We start from the raw sequence: 18,870 nt of genomic DNA, 5'->3' as shown, positions 1-18,870 counted from the left end.
CTCGCCAACACGGTGAAACCCCGTCTCTACTAAAAATACAAAAATTAGCTGGGCGTGGTGATGGGCACCTGTAATCCCAGCTACCCAGGAGGCTGAGGCAGGAGAATCTCTGGAGCCCGGGAGGTGGGGGCTGCAGTAAGCTGAGATCGTGCCACTGTACTCCAGCCTGGGTGACAGACCAAGACTCTGTCTCAAAAAAACAAAAAAAAAGGAAAAAAAACATGCAAAACTTTTGAGGGAAAGGGGGGCAGTTTTTGAAATATTTTCAAATATACTAGTTTATGTATAATCTCACCATAATCACTTGATGGTGAGAGAACAATGGAGACAATTCTGTATGAAGATTTGAGAGATCTGGGTTTATGTTCCTTTTTTATTATTCTCCTTATTCCTATTACAGGTCATTTCCCCTCTCAGGGCATGTGCAAAATAGTAGTGGTGTGGGAGGTATAGATGACATGGTTGTTCAGATTCTTTCTGAACAATGCCAATACTTGGTGAGCCTATGAATGATATATATTCTGACATATATTTATGTTGAACAGCTTTCTTATATTCTATTGCCTTCTCGGTTACAATCATTATTAACTTATATATAGTTATTTTAGAACATGAACTTAAAAAAAATTTTGTAAAGACAGAATCTCTCTTATGTTGCCCAGGCTAGTCTTGAACTCCTAGCCTCAAGTGATCCTCCTGCCTTGGTCTAGGATTACACGCATGAGCTACCATGACCGGCCTGAGCTTTTTTTTCCTGGTGGTAGTGAGATAAACGGGTAGCTTTGTGTTTAATTTGGATAAAATTTACTCAACGGAGCCTACAAAATGCTATGGCAAGCTTTGCTAAGGTTTACGTATGATTAAGTTATGTAAACAAAGAGTTGAGGTAGCTTGGGTCCTTTTGAAAATACAACAAAATTATATTGGTACCATCATGAGTGTTTTGTGAGTTTGGAGAAAACACTAACACTGTATGTCTTCACAGTGCAGCAGAGACCGAGAGATGATGGACTCATGGATTTAGCAATGAATGACTATGATTTTAATTCTGGAAAGAGGTTGCACATGATAGATTTGGAAATCCAAGAGGCATTTTTGTTTTTCATGGCCTCTATTTTAAAAGGTTACAGATCATACTTAAGGCCAATAACACAAGCCCCATCTGAGACAGCCACAGATGCAGCCTCTCTCTTTGCCCTACAAGGTGAGTGACTGCATAGTTTTAAAGCTTTCAGGTTATTGAGCTTAACTTTGTGATGATTCATTTGCTGTCTGTATTTATAGCTCATATTTATGAGAATACATACCTATTTTGAGGAGAATGTGAATACTAGCTTTGTTGGTTACCCATTTCCATAGGACTAGTTATTTTTCAGGCATATTAGATATAATCCCATTAGCAGATATGCAGAAGAAAAGTATAGAGCCTCCCAACCATATACTGACTACACTTTTGTGTCACATGTGTGTTGAGATACTGATACTTTCAGCTTTCAGAGCAGCAGGCAGTGTTGGGGATACAGAGGAACCCCTGAAATGGTCACCTCCAGGCTTGAATAACCTCATTTGTTTTATTTCAGTATACTTTACAAATATTTTCAAATATTATGTACTTAACAAATATTTACAAATATTTCCTATCTGTGCCATGAAGTAAAAAGAGTTGGGAAGTTCTGGAGTGCAACCGGTTTTATAATACATATTTACTTTCTTTTGTAGTATTTAACATTTGAAAGAGAAATCCATTTAATAAGTATATATTGAGTACCTCCGAATGCTAGGCATTGGATATATAGTGGTATGCAAAAGAGACATGGCCAAAAAAAAAAGTAAAAGATGAGAGACATGGTTATTTCTCTCAGAGAGCTTATAATCAAGAGGATAGACAATTGGAAATAATGAGTGAACAACTTCAGTTCACAACCTCATATCACGGAAGGCTTTTCTGAAGAAGTAACATCTGATCCATGATCTGAAAGATGAGTAGAAATTAGCCAGACAATGCAAATCAAAACCACAATGAGATACCATCTCACGCCAGTTAGAATGGCAATCATGAAAAAGTCAGGAAACAACAGGTGCTGGAGAGGATGTGGAGAAATAGGAACACTTTTACATTGTTGGTGGGACTGTAAACTAGTTCAACCATTGTGGAAGTCAGTGTGGCAATTTCTCAGGGATCTAGAACTGGAAATACCATTTGACCCAGCCATCCCATTACTGGGTATATACCCAAAGGACTATAAATCATGCTGCTATAAAGACACATGCACACGTATGTTTATTGCAGCACTATTCACAATAACAAAGACTTGGAACCAACCCAGATGTCCAACAATGATAGACTGGATAAAGAAAATGTGGCACATATATACCATGGAGTACCATGCAGCCATAAAAAATGATGAGTTCATGTCCTTTGTAGGGACATGGATGAAATTGCGAATCATCATTCTCAGTAAACTGTCGCAAGGACAAAAAACCAAACACCCGCATGTTCTCACTCATGGGTGGGAATTGAACAATGAGAACACATGGACACAGGAAGGGGAACATCACACTCTGGGGACTGTTGTGGGGTGGGGGGAGGGGAGAGGGATAGCATTAGGAGATATACCTAATGTTAAATGATGAGTTAGTGGGTGCAGCACACCAACATGGCACATGTATACATATGTAACAAACCTGCACATTGTGCACATGTACCCTAAAACTTAAAGTATAATAATAATAAAAGAAAAAAAAAAGAAAGAAATTAGCCAGACAAAGGTAAAGTAGGAGAGTGTTTTACGCAGAGAGAACAGTTTACACAGTCCCTGAGACTAGAAAGAGCTTGAATTCCTGGGCCTGAAAGAAGGCCCAAGTGCAGTGTAACTGAGCATAATTAGTAAGGTGAATCAGGAAATAAACCTTTTCTCTGTTTTCAATAAGTAAGACACAAACATGAATGAATACGAGGGAATGTTACTGCTGCTTTGAGAAAGCCATTTATATATATATGATATATATATTTATATGGAGAGAGTGTGAGAGCAAGTATGTGCACATAATATGCAAAGCTTTTAGGAGAAAAGAGAGCAATTTTCAAATATACTAGTTTATAATCTTTAAGATGGTGAGAGAACAGTGGAGACAGTTCTGGATGAAGATTTGAGAGATCTGGGTTTATGTTCCTTTATTACTATTCTCCTATTTCTTTGTCAGGTCATTTTCCCTCTCGGCACGTGCGAAATGGTAGTGGTGTGGGAGGTATAGATGACATGGTTGTTCAGATTCTTTCTAGTGCAAATATTCTGTGAATCTATGAATGATATTATGTATTCTGACATTATATATTTATGTTGAACAGCTTTCTTAAGAAGCCGGGACCGGTCACATCAAAAATTCTATAACATGATGACCAAAACACAAATGTTTATTCGCTTCATTGAAGAATGTTCTTTTGTTAGTGACAAAGATGCAAGCCTGGCATTTTTTGATGATTGTGTAGATAAAGTAAGTAACAGTACATCTACAGTGCCCTAACTTATTTTGTGTGACTGTTATAAATGTTATGAGTTATAGTTTCTATGTACAGCTTTTAATGAAATTGAAATTAATTTCATTTTCATCATTGACCACTTATAATGAAAGTTTTGGTAGCCTGCTAGAAATTATAGAATGCACCTCTTATAATTACCTTGTAGAATTTTACTACAAGGTAATTGTAATCATAAGTTTTATTGTAGCAATCAAGTCCTAACCCTCCCTGTCCACTTACAAAACCAGGAATTTTTTGCCAGCCTGTGCACCTCCAACTTGAACATCTGTAATTTTCACCTCTCCTTTTTGTCTGATATGGGTTATCACATGCTGAAAGTAGGTGTGAAAGTATAATAAATGTTTTACCTGAATATTTCTACAATTGCAAATGAGTTCGTAGCTTAAATTACTTAGTTCTGTAATTTTAAATTTATGTATGAAACCTTTCCCTTCAGTCCTAATATCATTAGGTAGGACAGAGCAAGGCAGGTATTCATGCTGGAGAGATAGGAGGTAGTAGGATGGTAGTCCAGAGAGGGGTTTCAAAACCTAAATAGGGTGGAGAGAGAGGAACAGCCTAGCTGGAATGTCAGAGCCCAAGCCAGGTAAGGAGAGTATTCCTGGAGAGGCATGGTCTAACATGGAGAATCAGAGGACAGGCAGTTTAAAGAGGGTATCCATGTTCAGGAGCAGACTGCTACAGGGTGTCAGAACCTAAACAGGATGAGAAGAGCACTTATACAAAGGTGAGCACAACATGCAGTGTCAGAGTCTGAGCAGGGTGAGGAGAGTGTCCTCATGGGGATAGCAAGGGAAGCAAATGAGATGTCAGAGTTTCATATAGATGAGAGAGGTGCCAGCATGGTGGGGCAGGATTTGGTCTGGAGGGGGTTGTCAAAACCACATTAAGGTGAAGAAGTCATCTGTGTGGGAGAGGGGTGGTGGTGAAGATGGGAGAATGTTACATATGGGGGAGATTGATCAAATAAGTATATTAAAGATAATAAAGTTTTTGGGGTTTTTTTTGTTTTTTTTTTGAGACGGAGTCTCGCTCTGTCACCCAGGCTGGAGTGCAGTGGCACGATCCTGGCTCACTGCAAGCTCCGCCTCCCAGGTTCACACCATTCTCCTGCCTCAGCCTCCCGAGTAGCTGGGACTACAGGCACCCGCCACCACGCCCAGCTATTTTTTTGTATTTTTTTTAGTAGAGATGGGGTTTCACTGTGTTAGCCAGGATGGTCTTGATCTCCTGACCTCGTGATCCACCCGTCTCGGCCTCCCAAAGTGCTGGGATTACAGACATAAGCCACTGCACCCGGCCAAAGATAATAAAGTTTCTTATTGAGAGAAGAGATTTACAAATACAGAAGTGAAGAAAACTAAAATGAACCCCATAGTGTTGGAATAGAATTGGAGATTTGCTGTATATCATTGGTTTTCAATGATAGATATAGAAATAAATGTAGATGTAAGTATATGTGTCTGTGTGTATATACACATATATTCCCTACCTCTGTACATTGAGAGGACCTGGATGCAGCCACACCCCAAAAGCAATGAGCACACCTAATGTATAGATTTTGACTTCTAAATACCATTCTCCACTAAAAGAATCAGGACTCAGAGAAATGGCCAGCCCCAGGTTTAGGGCAAGGACATTATTAGGCGATAAGCCCAAAAGTATCTTGTGCTAGAAAACCAAGAATTGCTCTAAGAATGATGAGACATGTTACAACAAAATACACACACAGAAGTCAATTTGAAGGGATTTCCACAGGCAAATCTAGGACAATTTGAGCATCAAATGTTAGTAACAGATTAGCCCATTGAGTAAAATAAGAAACCATGAGTGTACACAGATATCAATCAACTGAAAGTCATCTGATGAGAAGCAGGATCTTACATAGTTATTAAGGACCTTCCCTCAAAATACATATTAATGACAAAAGGGAAAAGAGTAACTTTATAGTGGAAAAGCCTGGCAAATGCCATTTTAATCAAGTTATCAAAATGAACATCATCTGTAACGGGACAAGTCAACATTGTGTTCCCCTAATAGGTTACAATGAGAATGCAACATCAATTCTGTAATATTCCTGCAAAAATGTATGACCTATATAATCTCAAGGAAATACCAAACACATATTAAATGATATTCTACAAAATACTTATTCTGTAATCTACAAAGTATTAAGGTTAAGAAAATAAAGTAAAAATGGAGAAGAAACTTGTCTAAAGTGAAGTAAGAAGACTTGACAACCAAATGCAGTGCTTAGTTAAGAACTAGATCCTTTTGGCATAACATTATTAGGTTAATCGACAAAACTTGAATGTGGTTTGAGGAGTATGTAGTAGTAATGTATTAGTGTGTTGATTTCCAGTAATAATGTATCAATGTTAATTCCCAGATGATTGTATTTCTGTAGGAGAATGTCTTTGTAGGAAGTATAAAAGTATTCAGGGGTGATGATGGGTCATCAGCTCAGCAGCTTACTCTCAAAGATTAAGGGAAGAAGTTACTTATACTATGCTTAAACTTTCCTGTAAATTTGTATTTAAATAGGTATATAGTATCCATGATGTTATGGCCATGATAATAGAAAAAAGGAAGAAATAAAAGCTTTATTATATATGATCACAACAATTTGTAACGTTAAGATTATTTAAAGAAGTCCATCACTTTCAAATTTATGTTACTGTGAAAGAAAATCAGTGGGTTTTTTTTTTAACACAACAGCCAAAATACAACTCATCCCTTGATATTCATAAATTGGTTCAGTTCTTAGTTTAACATAAAATTGGCCTTACTGATTGTTAAATATGTACCAAATGTGTCATATAAAAATGAGAAGTGATTCTCACTATGAATAGGAAAATAGTGTACTAGGAAAAACATACTACATTGGGAATCAGAAGTACTTCAATCTTGACTATTATACTTGTGACTTTAGTCATTTAGTCTTTATATGTTGTTTTCTTATGTATGTTTTTAAAATGTTTTGAGGAGAAATAATTATAGCTGCCTATCATAGTGTTCAGAGTAGTGTTGTATAAACTAAAAAGAAAATATTATGACTGTTTTTGCCTTTAACTGGGTTTTATTCACGTTTATAGATTAATGGTTCATTTGGTTTATCATTTAATAACAGAAATGTTCAATTTTTGAATGATTTGTACATATGAACAGGAACACATTCAGAGCCTTGTAGACATCTACCTTTTCCTTCAATTTAGAACACTTGAGGGATGATTGATACAGAGAAATACTCTTTCTGGTGCTGTTAGGGAATTAACAAATCAAAGTATCCAGAAATATCATCCCTAGTTCTTTCTTGAAAATGCTTTGGAATAGGGAAAAGATGGATACATGCCATTACCTGCTTAAAATTCTCAATTCATTTTCCCATAGAAACACTGTTATAAATGGTGATTAGCCATACTTCAAATGGTAGCAGTGTTTTGCTATAAATACGTGTTAAATTTTTATAAGTCGGGCATGGTGGTGTGCACCTTTAATCCCAAGAGCAATTGGTACCAGCTACTCAAGAGTCTGAGCCAGGAGCCCAGGAGTTGGAGTCTAGCCTGGGCAACGTAGTGAGACCCTGTCTCTAAACAAAAACCAACAACAACGAAGTATTAATTTTGTGTGTGTGGAATAATATGCTAACCACTTTTTAAGACATTTTAAAAAATCAAATTTATTGAGATATACAAACAGTAGATACACCATTGATGTACAAAGTTTAATGAGTTTTGACAAATATATATTTCCATGTAACCATGAGTTCCAAATATTTTCATCACCCCAGAAAGTACATTGTTTTGGGGGAAGATTTATTTTCTACATTTTGAATAACCTACTTACAAACAGACTTGTGGAACCCTGCATTTTGTATGTTGAGTTCTGGTCTATAAAGCTTTGAAAACCTGGTTTTTTTTCTTTATTATTTTTTATTTTTGAGACAGGGCCTCTCTCTGTCACCCAGGCTGGAGTGCTGTGGCACGATCTCAGCTTACTGCAGACTCGACCTCCTGGGCCCAAGTGATTTCTCACCTCAATCTCCTGAGTAGCTGGGACCACAGGCGTATGCCATCATGCCTGGCTAATTTTTTGTTGAGACAGGGTTTCCTTGTGTTGCCCAGGTTGGTCTTGAACTCCTGGACTTAAGTGATCCTCTTGTAGTAGTCTTCCGAAGTGCTGGGTTTATAGGAGTGGCCCCTGCTCGTGGTGAAAACCTGTTTATTTTGAAGAGATAATGTCATAGCTCTTTGACAGTTTTGTCTTCATTGGAGTATTATACCAAGAACTTGTTTTTCAATATTTTAAGCAAAGTTTTGTGTTTGCCTTATTTGGCACTTCTGTTAGGCCATTCTTGTGTTGCCGTAAAGAAATACCTGCATCTGGAGAACTAATAAAAAAAAGAGGTTTAATTTGCCCCTAGTTCTACTGGCTTTATAGAAAGCGAGGTGCTGGCATCTGCTTCTGGTGAGACCTCAAGAAACCTACAGTTATGGCAGAAAGCCACGGGGAGCCACTAGGGAGCCAACATGTCACATGGCCAGAGCTGGAACAAGAGAGAGTGGTAGAAAGTGCCATATGCTTAAATAAAACAGATCTCGAGAGAACTCACTCGCTACCACAAAGACAGAACCAAGCTATGAGGGATTTGTCCCATGACCCAAACACCTCCCACCAGGCCCCACCTCCAACATTGGGGATTACATTTCAACATAAGATTTGGAATAGACAAATATCCAAACCATATCAGTGCTTATAAAATTAAATATTGGCAATAAATAGAAAGGTGTGCTTTAAAAAATAATTCCTCTACATTCTTTTTTATAGGAACAATTGTGGGGTTTTTTTTGTATATAAAGATGATGTTTCTGTCTGGCATTACCAACTTTGAATGACTTTCTCACAGGTGCTAGGCTTCCATTGGTTGTATATATGTTCTCACTGAGCTTCCCTTACGAACAGTGGCATACATTTGTGTAACTGTTGTTCCTTGTGCGAACCTTACTGAATCATAAGGGACCAAATTGGTAACCAAGGTTTTGCCAATAGCATGCTTTAGCCAATAAATTTATTAATCCACATGAGAACACTGAATTGGTTGTCAGAATCCAAATAACAGTGAGAAGAGAGAAGTCTTATATTGTTCCCTTTTATTTTTGGCCTATTTTATGTATCCCATTCACAAGTTTCTGTTTTAGCTAAGAACTCAGGATTCCTAGCTAAGTCACATGATTTAAAGAAATATTAATATCTAAGATATACAAGATTTGTAATTTTGCTAACTAGGGTATTACGTCCTAAGGAGCATATCTTAGTACTCATGGTTAATACATTATGTTGTCTAGGATTTTCTGTAGGCCACCTGTTGTTTATGTGATGGTAGTCCATGCAGAAGGTGACTGGAATCATTGCTTAAAGATTATGAATTCTGAGAAGTCTCGAAAAAGAAAATTCTATTAAATGTATAATCATTGTTTCTAGGTAGACTATTTTCCTAAAATGTTATTTATCTATTCAAAATCTAGATCCAACAAAAGATCACTTATATATATGAATTAACATTATACTTAAAGATTTTAATGACTACTCAGAAAATCAAAACTGAAAATTAATGCATTAAAACATAATTACTTGTATTTGCTTTGTTATAATTCAAGAGACTCTTATTAGAGAAAATAAAGTGTCACGAGATTTTATATATATATATATATATATATTTTTTTTTTTTTTTTTTTTTTTTTTTTTTTTTGAGATGGAGTTTTTGCTCTTGTTGCCCAGGCTGGAGTGCAATGGCATGATCTTGGCTCACCGCAACCTCCGTCTCCTGGGTTCAAGCAGTTCTCCTGCCTTAGCTTCCCGAGTAGCTGGGATTACAGGCGTGTGCCACCACACCTGGCTAATTTTGTGTTTTTAGTTTCTCCATGTTGGTCAGGTTGGTCTCAAACTCCCGACCTCAGGTGATCCGCCCATCTCGACCTCCCAAAGTGCTGGGATTACAGGCATGAGCCGCCGTGCCCGGCTCAAAATGTATCTTAATAAAGTTCATATGTAGTTAGAGCAGAGGTTAATTGTATCCCTGGTGGTGTTATTAGCTAGAACTCTCTGAAATGTAAATAATTATACAATGCTGTTACTACCTTTCATGTTTTGATACCATAGTAAGTGACTCACAAAAAATCAGTGCTTACTATTCATCTGCATATGTTTTCTGAATATCAGTAACACTTTAAAAAGAATAATTTTTGTGAGGGTTATTCCTTAGTTGAGTAACTTTGAGCTTAAGTTTTTAAGTGAACAAATCCTCTTACCTCTGGCAGTTTAGCTATAGAAAATAAATAACATTAAATATACATTAACTGTCTCATATGGTTCATGACTACTATTGAACAAAAATTAGACGTGTGGTACTATTATTCACTTATTCTCACATGGTATATTAACTCTTTTGGTCTTAGCATATCCAAACAAAACACTTGACCGACTTTAAAAAGCTGGAGCGGGTAATACTGAATAGAAATAAGAAAAACAATATATGAGAATTATGTGAGTTTCATTTATGACTAATTTAAGAACCATGTGTTCTTGTTCTTCATATGATTATATTTTAAATCCTTACAATCTGTTCCTGTGGGATGGTGCTTAACTAAAGTCAGTTTTGTGTAACAAATAGTCTGGTAAGATTTTTTCTTGGTTTCCCAAGAATCCCTTTCCAGTGTTTTCTGAGCATATTAATGTCTTGTGGGAAAATATGAAGAGAATATGAAAATTATTTTAATTTTATCCTGCTGTGGGTGTTGGATTTCTTTTTCTCTCGATAGAGACAGATGTCACCATGCTTTCCAAAAGACAGAGATGTCCAACTGATAAATGTAGGATTTATTGCACGGCTATTTTTATAATGTTAAAATGAGATTTTATTGGTATATAAGTAGAAGGAAGTATCTTTTACCAAGCTATTGAGTCTACAGTGCAAAATTTTAATATTTGTATAGACTTTACCGAAAACTAGAGCAGTTGTCCTGGACCCCACACTTTTCTATGAGAACAATATGGCTAGAGAATGGAAAGTAGGCACCAATATGGAGAGGGAGAAGCTGCTAAAAAAAGAGTGAGAACTATTAAATAAATAAACATTTGCTGAGCATGGTGGCTCATTCCTGTAATCTCAACATTTTTGGGAGGCTGAGGCAGAAGGATTGCTTTGAGGCCAGGAGTTCCAGACCAGTCTGGGCAACATAGCAAGACCCCATCTCTACCAAAAAAAAAGAAAGAAAGAAAAATTAGCTGGGTGTGGTGGCATGTGCCTGTAGTCCCAGCTACTTGAGAGACTAAGGCAGGAGGATCACTTGAGCCTAGGAGTTTGAGGTTGCAGCAAGCTGTGATTGCACCATGGCATTTTAGCCTGGGCAACAGAGCAAGACCCTGTCTCAAAAAAAACATTAAGAATCATAATATATAGGCTGGGTACTGTGGCTCATGCCTGTAATCCCAGCACTTTGGGAGGCCAAAGCAGGTGGATCACCTAAGGTCAGGAGCTCCTGACCAGCCTGGCCAACATGGTAAAACCCTGTCACTACTAAAAATATAAAAATTAGCTGGGTGTGGTGGCGCGCACTTGTAGTCCCAGCTACTTGGGAGGCTTTGGCATGAGAATTGCTTGAACCTGGGAGGCGGTGGTTCTGGTGAGCCAAAATTGCACCATGCTCTCCAGCCTAGGTGACAGAGCAAGACTCTGTCTCAAAAAAAAATCATAATATGTATACGATTTAGTAGTCTGATTCTTTTCTCATTTATTGTTATTTTGTAAATGTTTTTCTCATTATTATAATTCTGAATCGTGTCCTAATTTTTGTCTAGTTCACTGTATGGATATACCATTAAAAACATTATTTAATCTAAGAGAGTATAGCATATAATGCTGTGAAATTATAATCAATAATTTATATAAGAAGATTTTTGAATGTATTGGTTCCTTTAAGTGTTAGAAAATTTTTAAAACTCATCTCTGTTCTTTTTTGGTATACTCTGCCCTAAGTCCTTATCTTAAAGGTTTAACTACTTAATAATTCTTGCTCTTCCACTTAATCCACATGGTATGTGATATTTCTAACCTAATAAAGTTCTGTGAAATGTGTTTTGTCATATGTATAACATCCTTTTTTAATAATATCAATATTATTCTTTTTAGTTTATGAGCTCTTGTGGGGCAGTTTAGGTTCTATGAAGTTTTCATTTTTTCTGGATATTACCATGCTATCGAGTATCTAGTGGAAATAGTACTACCAAAGTGCTTTCGATATTGATGTGACTAGAGTTTAACTCAAATATACGTCTACATGTGCTGAAAGAGCTTAGGGAAATTTGTTATATTTAGTATAAATTTTTAAAATATATAGAATTCACTATTCTTATCACACAGACACACATGTACGTGGATTTAAAAAATATTATTTCTTGATTACAGTCTCATGATTCAAATGCAAAACATTTGCATATAAAAAGGTATATTCAAATATAAAAAGGTATGTATTCATCTGGGTCCTATTCCATCCTTGTCTACCCTATTCCTTTCCTCTTCCTCATATAGGTGCTTTTCTTAGTATCCTTCTAGTATTTCTTTATGTAAATATAAGCAAAAATGAAAGGCCGGGCGCTGTGGCTCACGCCTGTAATCCCAGCACTTTGGGAGGCCAAGGCGGGCAGATCACAAGGTCAAGAGATCGAGACCGTCCTGGCCAACATGGTGAAACCCCGTCTCTACTAAAAATACAAAAATTAGCTGGGCATGGTGGCACACGCCTGTAGTCCCAGCTACTTGGGAGGCTGAGGCAGGAGAATCACTTGAACCGGGAGGCAGAGGTTGCAGTGAGCTGAGATCGTGCCACTGCACTCCATCCTGGCGATAGAACAAGCCTGTCTCAAAAAAAAAAAAAAAATATATATATATATGTGTGTGTGTGTGTGTGTGTGTATTTCCCCCTTATTCAAAAGGTAATATACTATTTACAGTTTGCACTTTGCTATTTTCACTTAATTATTTTGGCACTCGTAGAGAACTTGCTCACTCATCTTTTTTAATAGCTGTTTAGTATCCATTGTGCAGATGGTTTATTTAACCACTTCCCTTTATATGAACACTTGGCTAACCAATGTGGCTTTTTTAATATATGTTTTTAAAACTCCTTTAGGTGGATATGGACAAGAGCGGTGAAGTACGACTTATAGAACTGGATGAATCTTTCAAAAGTGAACACACTGTTTTTGTAACACCACCTGAGATCCCCCACCTACCCAATGGTGAAGAACCCCCTTTACAGTACAGGTATTCAAGAGGCAGAATGTTTGAGATTGAAAGAGAGAAGCAATCCATCATCTGTGACGTAGCTTTCTAAGGACTGTGGTATTTTCAAAAATCCAAACTTTACAGATCCCTAATTTTTAGGTGGTAAGCAAGCTTATCCCACATCCATTATTAAGCTTTGAGGTATAAAAAGAAAACATATGTAATTTTGCATAATATAGACTTGGGAAGCTCTCTAATGATGTCTGCATAAGTATCTCTCCTTGTAAATGTTGATTACATTCAGTTAGACTCCCCACGCCAAATGCAGCACTAGAATTTTGATTTTTTTTTCGTTAAAGCTGGTTTCCTCACTTTCAATTCCTCTTTTCATCTCATACACAGATTGATTAATATAGCCTTGGTTTACAAAAAGATTAAATCTAATTTAGAGCCAATCTTTGTGGCCTTGATTTGTACGATATAATTTTTTAAGTTACTAAATTTTTTCATGAGTTTTAAGTCATGGAAATTCAGAATTATTAGAATTGATCATTGTTAATTTAGGGAATTTGGTTAGACACTGTGCTAAGTATATAGACTTAAATGATATATTGTCCCTGCCTTCAAGTCTAGTGAAGAAGAGAGAAAAGTCCTGAGCATAGTAAAATAAGGGCTATGATAGAGGTGAATGCATTATTTAGTTCCCAATATGCATTTATTTTTACTTAAAATTGTAGTTTCTTTTAGAGTTTAAAAGATTTCTTAATTCTCCAATAATACTTTCTTACTTTGTTTAAAGATTCTAAAAACCATTTCACATCTATCACCCATTGAATCATGGTTTGTTATTTTCATTGAAAAAGGATTTTTCAAGACATCTTTGTTTATGACTTGGATTAAATTCTTCCTTTTACAGATGAAAAAGTGGTGTGATAGATGTTTATGAATGTTGATTAATCAGAGACCACTTGATTTCTACTCTTTTCATCCAGTGATGATGATGTTTGTATCACTTTTTAAATGTCTTCTGTCAAAGATATTTAAAATATTTCTCTTAATTTCTCTCTTCCTCTCTTTGTCTTTCTAAACAAGTTCTCATTTTTTAATCTCTTTTGTACTTTATGCTTATTTGTCTTTTGGTATGTGTCACTTCGAGTTCTGTGTTTCTATGGTTTGGTTTTAACTTTTTAATTTAAATTTTATTTTTAGATTTAGTCCTTTAACTCTAAGAAAATTTGGCCAGACGCGGTGGCTTATGCCTGTAATCCCAGCACTTTGGGAGGCTGAGGTGGGCGGATCACTTGAGGTCAGGAGTTCGAGACCAGCCTGGCTAACATGGTGAAAACCCTGTCTCTGCTAAAAATACAAAAATTAGCTAGGCATGGTTGCAGGTGCCTGTAATCCCAGCTGCTTGGGAGGCTGAGGCAGGACAATTTCTTGAACCAGGGAGGTGGAGGTTGCAGTGAGCCGAGATCGTGCCACTGCACTCCAGCCTGGGTGACAGAACGAGACTCTATCTCCAAAAAAAACCACATTATTTCAGCCTGTGCAACATAGCAAGACCTTATCTCTATAAATAATTTTTTAAAAATAGCTGGGCGTGGTGCTGCACACCTGTGGTCCCAGCTACTCAGGAGGCTGAGGTGGGAGGATCACTTGAGCCTGGGAGGTTGAGACTGCAGTGAGCCATGATTGAGCTACTGCACTCCAGCTTGGGCGATGGAACAGACATAAATCAAAAAATAAAATAAAAAGAAAATTACTTATCTGAAAACGTTTCTGTTTTTTAAGAATCTGTCGGTTTTTTTCTTCAGACTACCAATATAATTTTGGTATAGTCATTACCATAATTGGGAAAACACCATAAATGTCCTTAATGAGCACAGAGTCTGCCTCCTAAGAGATTACTCATAAACTTACATTGTCTTTGTAAAATAATGAGGCATTTGAAATAAGACACACAAAATGGTCTTATTATCTCATCATATACATACAATGAATTTTTTAAGGGGCATGGTTTTCCTGGATTTCTTTGCTGTTTCCTACTCAACATTGAATCATTACTAATATTTTCTTATTCTATGGAATTTGACTATAGTAATGTGTAAAAAATATTGTCTACCCTCTTTTATTATAGTTAGGTTTCTTCTTAATTAAAACTGTATGCTTTTAAGAAAATATTATATAGTATTCTTAAACAGGTTAAGTGTATTGCTCAGGGGGCTGCTTTGGTTTCTTTCAGCATATCTTTTTCCTAACTGCTGCCTTTCACTTATTTACTTATTTATTAATGAAGTTTCACTATGTTGTCCAGGCTAGAGTGCAGTGGCTGTTCACTGGCAGAACCGTAGTGCACTACAGCCTTGAATTCCTGGGCTCAGGCGGTCCTCCTGCCTTAGTTTCCTGAGTAACTGGGATTATAGGCATGCACTAACTGCACCCAGCCTAGCTGCTAGCTTTGAAATGTCCAGAGCATCTTGGTCTAGCACCCTTATTAGGTTTACCTCCTAATAGAGCACCTGTTCTAACCTTTTCTTCCTCTTATTTAGCCTTCTCAATTTTCTTTCTCATAAATGATGCCCTGAACCCACTAGCTAACCTGACAAACCAATTCATGAGAATGTGAGAGCAAGGCCTGGTGTGCTAATATGCTAAACCTAAGGTTGTTATTTGCATCTTTCTAAGAAGGGAGGTTCAACAGTAAATATGTTAATCCAAAGCAATGACATTAATGATTGCCCTTTCTGAAAGAGTCTTAATTTGGTAGGCCTTTTACCAACTGTCATATTATCTAATATGTTTGCTATGTATTAACAAGAGTACTAACTTTTAAAAGTTTGCTTAAGTTACCTTGGAGTTGGATGTCATGTTCATTTATGTTTTTCCCTTTTCCTCAAAAACTAACTTGAGTCTGAATTTGGCTATTACATTTCTAATTATAGTAAGAAGAGCAACATTAGCATGAATATTTGTTGAGTGTATATCACAGCCTGACAAAGAAAGATAGTTAAATTCTATGTGAAGAAGTTATTGGTCGTAATTATATTAACCTGTAACCACTATGATCATCTATGTGTGCTTGAGAACTCTTTTTTGTTTTGTTTTGTTTTTTCTAAAACAGCTATAATGGATTTCCAGTTCTTAGGAACAATTTATTTGAAAGACCTGAAGGATTTCTACAAGCAAAGAAGAACAAATTGCCTTCAAAATCAAGTAGTCCTAATAGCCCTTTGCCCATGTTCAGAAGAACAAAACAGGTACTTTATCGCATTCTTCATGTAATCAAATTTTAGAACAAGAAATAAATTGGATATTTATCCTCCCGTAATATGCTTTATCACTTCATATATAACTATTACTAGATTATTATGTTCACCAAAGCACTCTGAAGATGGAGCAATCTGACTTCAAGAAATTAACTAGTTCTCTTGTCCTAGAATTTTATTTTATATGCTGTTTAATACAGATTCAAAAAGAAACTTGAAAACACATTAATTACAGACATATTTTGTTATGGAAACATTATAAAAGCATGTGACTTGTACTTGTTTAGCACTCAGTTAAATAAAGATGCCTAAGTGCATAAATTTATTAGTAAGATCTTTATATTTTTTCCAGGAAATTAAATCAGCCCATAAAATTGCAAAGAGGTACTCTTCCATCCCTCAGATGTGGTCTAGGTGTCTACTGCGCCACTGTTATGGACTGTGGTTTATTTGTCTCCCAGCTTATGTGAAAGTCTGTCATTCAAAAGTCAGGGCTCTGAAAACAGCATATGATGTGCTTAAAAAAATGCAGTCAAAGAAGATGGATCCACCTGATGAGGTAACAATTATTTTATTGTTGTTATTTTATTTTTTTGAGACGGGGTCTCACTCTGTCACCCAGGCTGGAGTGCAGTGATGCAGTCATGGCTCACTGCAGTCTTAACCTCTTGAGCTCAAGAGATGCAGTCCTCCCATTTTAGCCTCCCAGATGTGCCACCACGCCTGGCTAATTTTTTAATTTTTTTGTAGAGACAGAGTCTCACTATGTGTTGTAGGTTAGTCAGAAGCTCCTGGGCTCCAGAGATTCACCTGCCTTGCCCTTCCAAAATGTTGGAATTACAGGCATGAGCCACAGTGCCCTGCCACAATTATTGTTTAAAATGCATTATTTTATTCTAGATTTATGTACATGGTGACATCTGTGTTTCTGTACAATTTTGAACTTGTATTTCAGGTATGCTACCGCATTCTTATGCAACTCTGTGGACAATATGATCAGCCAGTGCTTGCAGTTCGAGTGCTTTTTGAAATGCAGAAAGCTGGTATTGACCCCAATGCCATTACTTATGGTTATTATAATAAGGTAAATACCTTGGTTTAATGGATAAAGAGTATTACTTTTGTCATTATGCAACATTAATGGCAAAAATAATTTATGCAGGGGGTTATTTGGCATTTATTTTAGAGTATATAAAATACATTTTGTCAATCAAGGAAGACTTTAGTTCTCTTTTATGTTATACAATCTACTTTGATTTTTTCTTTCTTTGAAACAGGGTCTCACTCTGTGAGACTCTAGCGCCAGGCTAGAGTGCAGTGGCACAATCATGGTTCACTGTAGCTTTGACCTCCCAGGCTCAATTGATCTTCCCACCTGAGCCTCCTGAGTAGCTGGGACTACAGGCATGTGCCACCATGCCTGGCTAATTTTCATATTTTTTGGAGAGGTGGGGTTTCACCTTGTTGCCCAGGCTGGTCTTGAATTCCTGGGCTCAAGTGATCCACCTGCCTCAGCCTCCCAAATTGCTGGGATTACAGGCATGAGCCACCACTCCTGGCCTACTTTGATATTCTTTAGCTTAATTCTGAAACCAATATATGTTCACTTATAAAAATTATTTTACTAATTACTTTATTTTGTTGAATGAATAGGCTGTTTTGGAAAGTACCTGGCCTTCAAGAAGTCGTAGTGGCTATTTTCTTTGGACAAAAGTAAGAAATGTTGTTTTAGGAGTAACACAGTTCAAAAGAGCTTTAAAGAAGCATGCACACTTATCACAAACAACTCTCTCAGGTAAGGGATGTATGTGTTTTACTTGTTCTTCAAAATTAATTGATTAGCTACAGTTTACATTTTTAGAAATTTTAAATAGTTTTAAAATATTGAATGTTTTAGTTTTTAGTTTTATTAAGCAAATTATATTACTCTTCCCATTTAAAAACCACCAGATTTCACTTCTGTTTAAATGTTTCAACTTCTGACGACCTTTGTGTGTGTTTTAGTGTTCATTAATAACTCACAATAGGTTTCTTTGTTATAGTTGTATTTTGCTAAGTATGTGGCACTTTTCATGTTCAGTATTACATTGGTGGATTATTAGCTTGAGCAACAAATTAATGTGTATTTTTGGTACCTCTTCGAGTAGTAAAATGCTGTCAAATTGTGTTCTTAAGCAGATGGCAGTGACCTGGATGCTGTTAGTCATGGCAGCATGGATAGTGGTCATGGGACACACACTGTGGAGCAGGCACCTTTTAATACGGGTTTAATCAAAGTATATGCTACTGATGATAGATCTAGTACAGGTTTGTGTATGCTTATGTATACATTTATTATAGTACATTTTTAAAACTAGATTTGCTAGCCTATGTTTTTTTACATTTTCATTTTCAGTGATATGTTTAACTGTCACTTTTTAATTTTATATATTACATATTTTATTTGATATTAGATTTAATAACTATATGAAATTTTATTCATTCTTTATTTGAATAGAAATAAAAGTTTTAAAAGCGGTTATAAATCACTTTATTCAAGTATTTAGTATATGATAATCCAGTTAACTCTGCGTAGACATAGATCTGTTTACCCTATCATTTTCTTATAACAAATTCTTTGAAATTATGAAAATGATATTAGAGTTTTTTAAAAAAAGAAGCATAGCTCTGTGTCTAAGTTAACAGTATTGTACCAACATCAGTTTCCTGGTTTTGACAATGTACTATGGTTATGTAAGGTATTATCACGGGGGGAAGCTAGGTGAATTGTACCAAGGAAC

At 36.3% G+C, this 18,870-nt stretch overlaps 1 protein-coding gene across 5 annotated transcripts in view; it reads left to right on the top strand.

Moving 5' to 3' along the window:
- DENND4A (DENN domain containing 4A) overlaps positions 1 to 18,870 on the top strand; it is a 133,137-nt gene that overhangs the window by 73,412 nt on the left and 40,855 nt on the right. For 2 of the 5 annotated variants that reach the window (XM_024925734.5, XM_063596730.1), the window contains exons 13-20: positions 986 to 1,204; positions 3,350 to 3,495; positions 12,730 to 12,863; positions 15,946 to 16,081; positions 16,443 to 16,649; positions 17,046 to 17,174; positions 17,744 to 17,885; positions 18,266 to 18,397. In XM_024925734.5, the coding sequence (XP_024781502.1) occupies positions 986 to 1,204; positions 3,350 to 3,495; positions 12,730 to 12,863; positions 15,946 to 16,081; positions 16,443 to 16,649; positions 17,046 to 17,174; positions 17,744 to 17,885; positions 18,266 to 18,397 (1,245 nt within the window). The remainder of the gene's footprint in view (positions 1 to 985; positions 1,205 to 3,349; positions 3,496 to 12,729; positions 12,864 to 15,945; positions 16,082 to 16,442; positions 16,650 to 17,045; positions 17,175 to 17,743; positions 17,886 to 18,265; positions 18,398 to 18,870) is intronic. The other 3 variants (XM_034938962.4, XM_057299946.2, XM_003827976.7) reach the window with 2 other exon arrangements.

The sequence above is a fragment of the Pan paniscus genome, chromosome 16, assembly GCF_029289425.2.
Source record: "Pan paniscus chromosome 16, NHGRI_mPanPan1-v2.0_pri, whole genome shotgun sequence".
NCBI classification, from domain to species: domain Eukaryota; kingdom Metazoa; phylum Chordata; class Mammalia; order Primates; family Hominidae; genus Pan; species Pan paniscus.
Note: the sequence above shows the minus strand (reverse complement) of the source record. Positions and strands in the feature narration are given on the sequence as shown.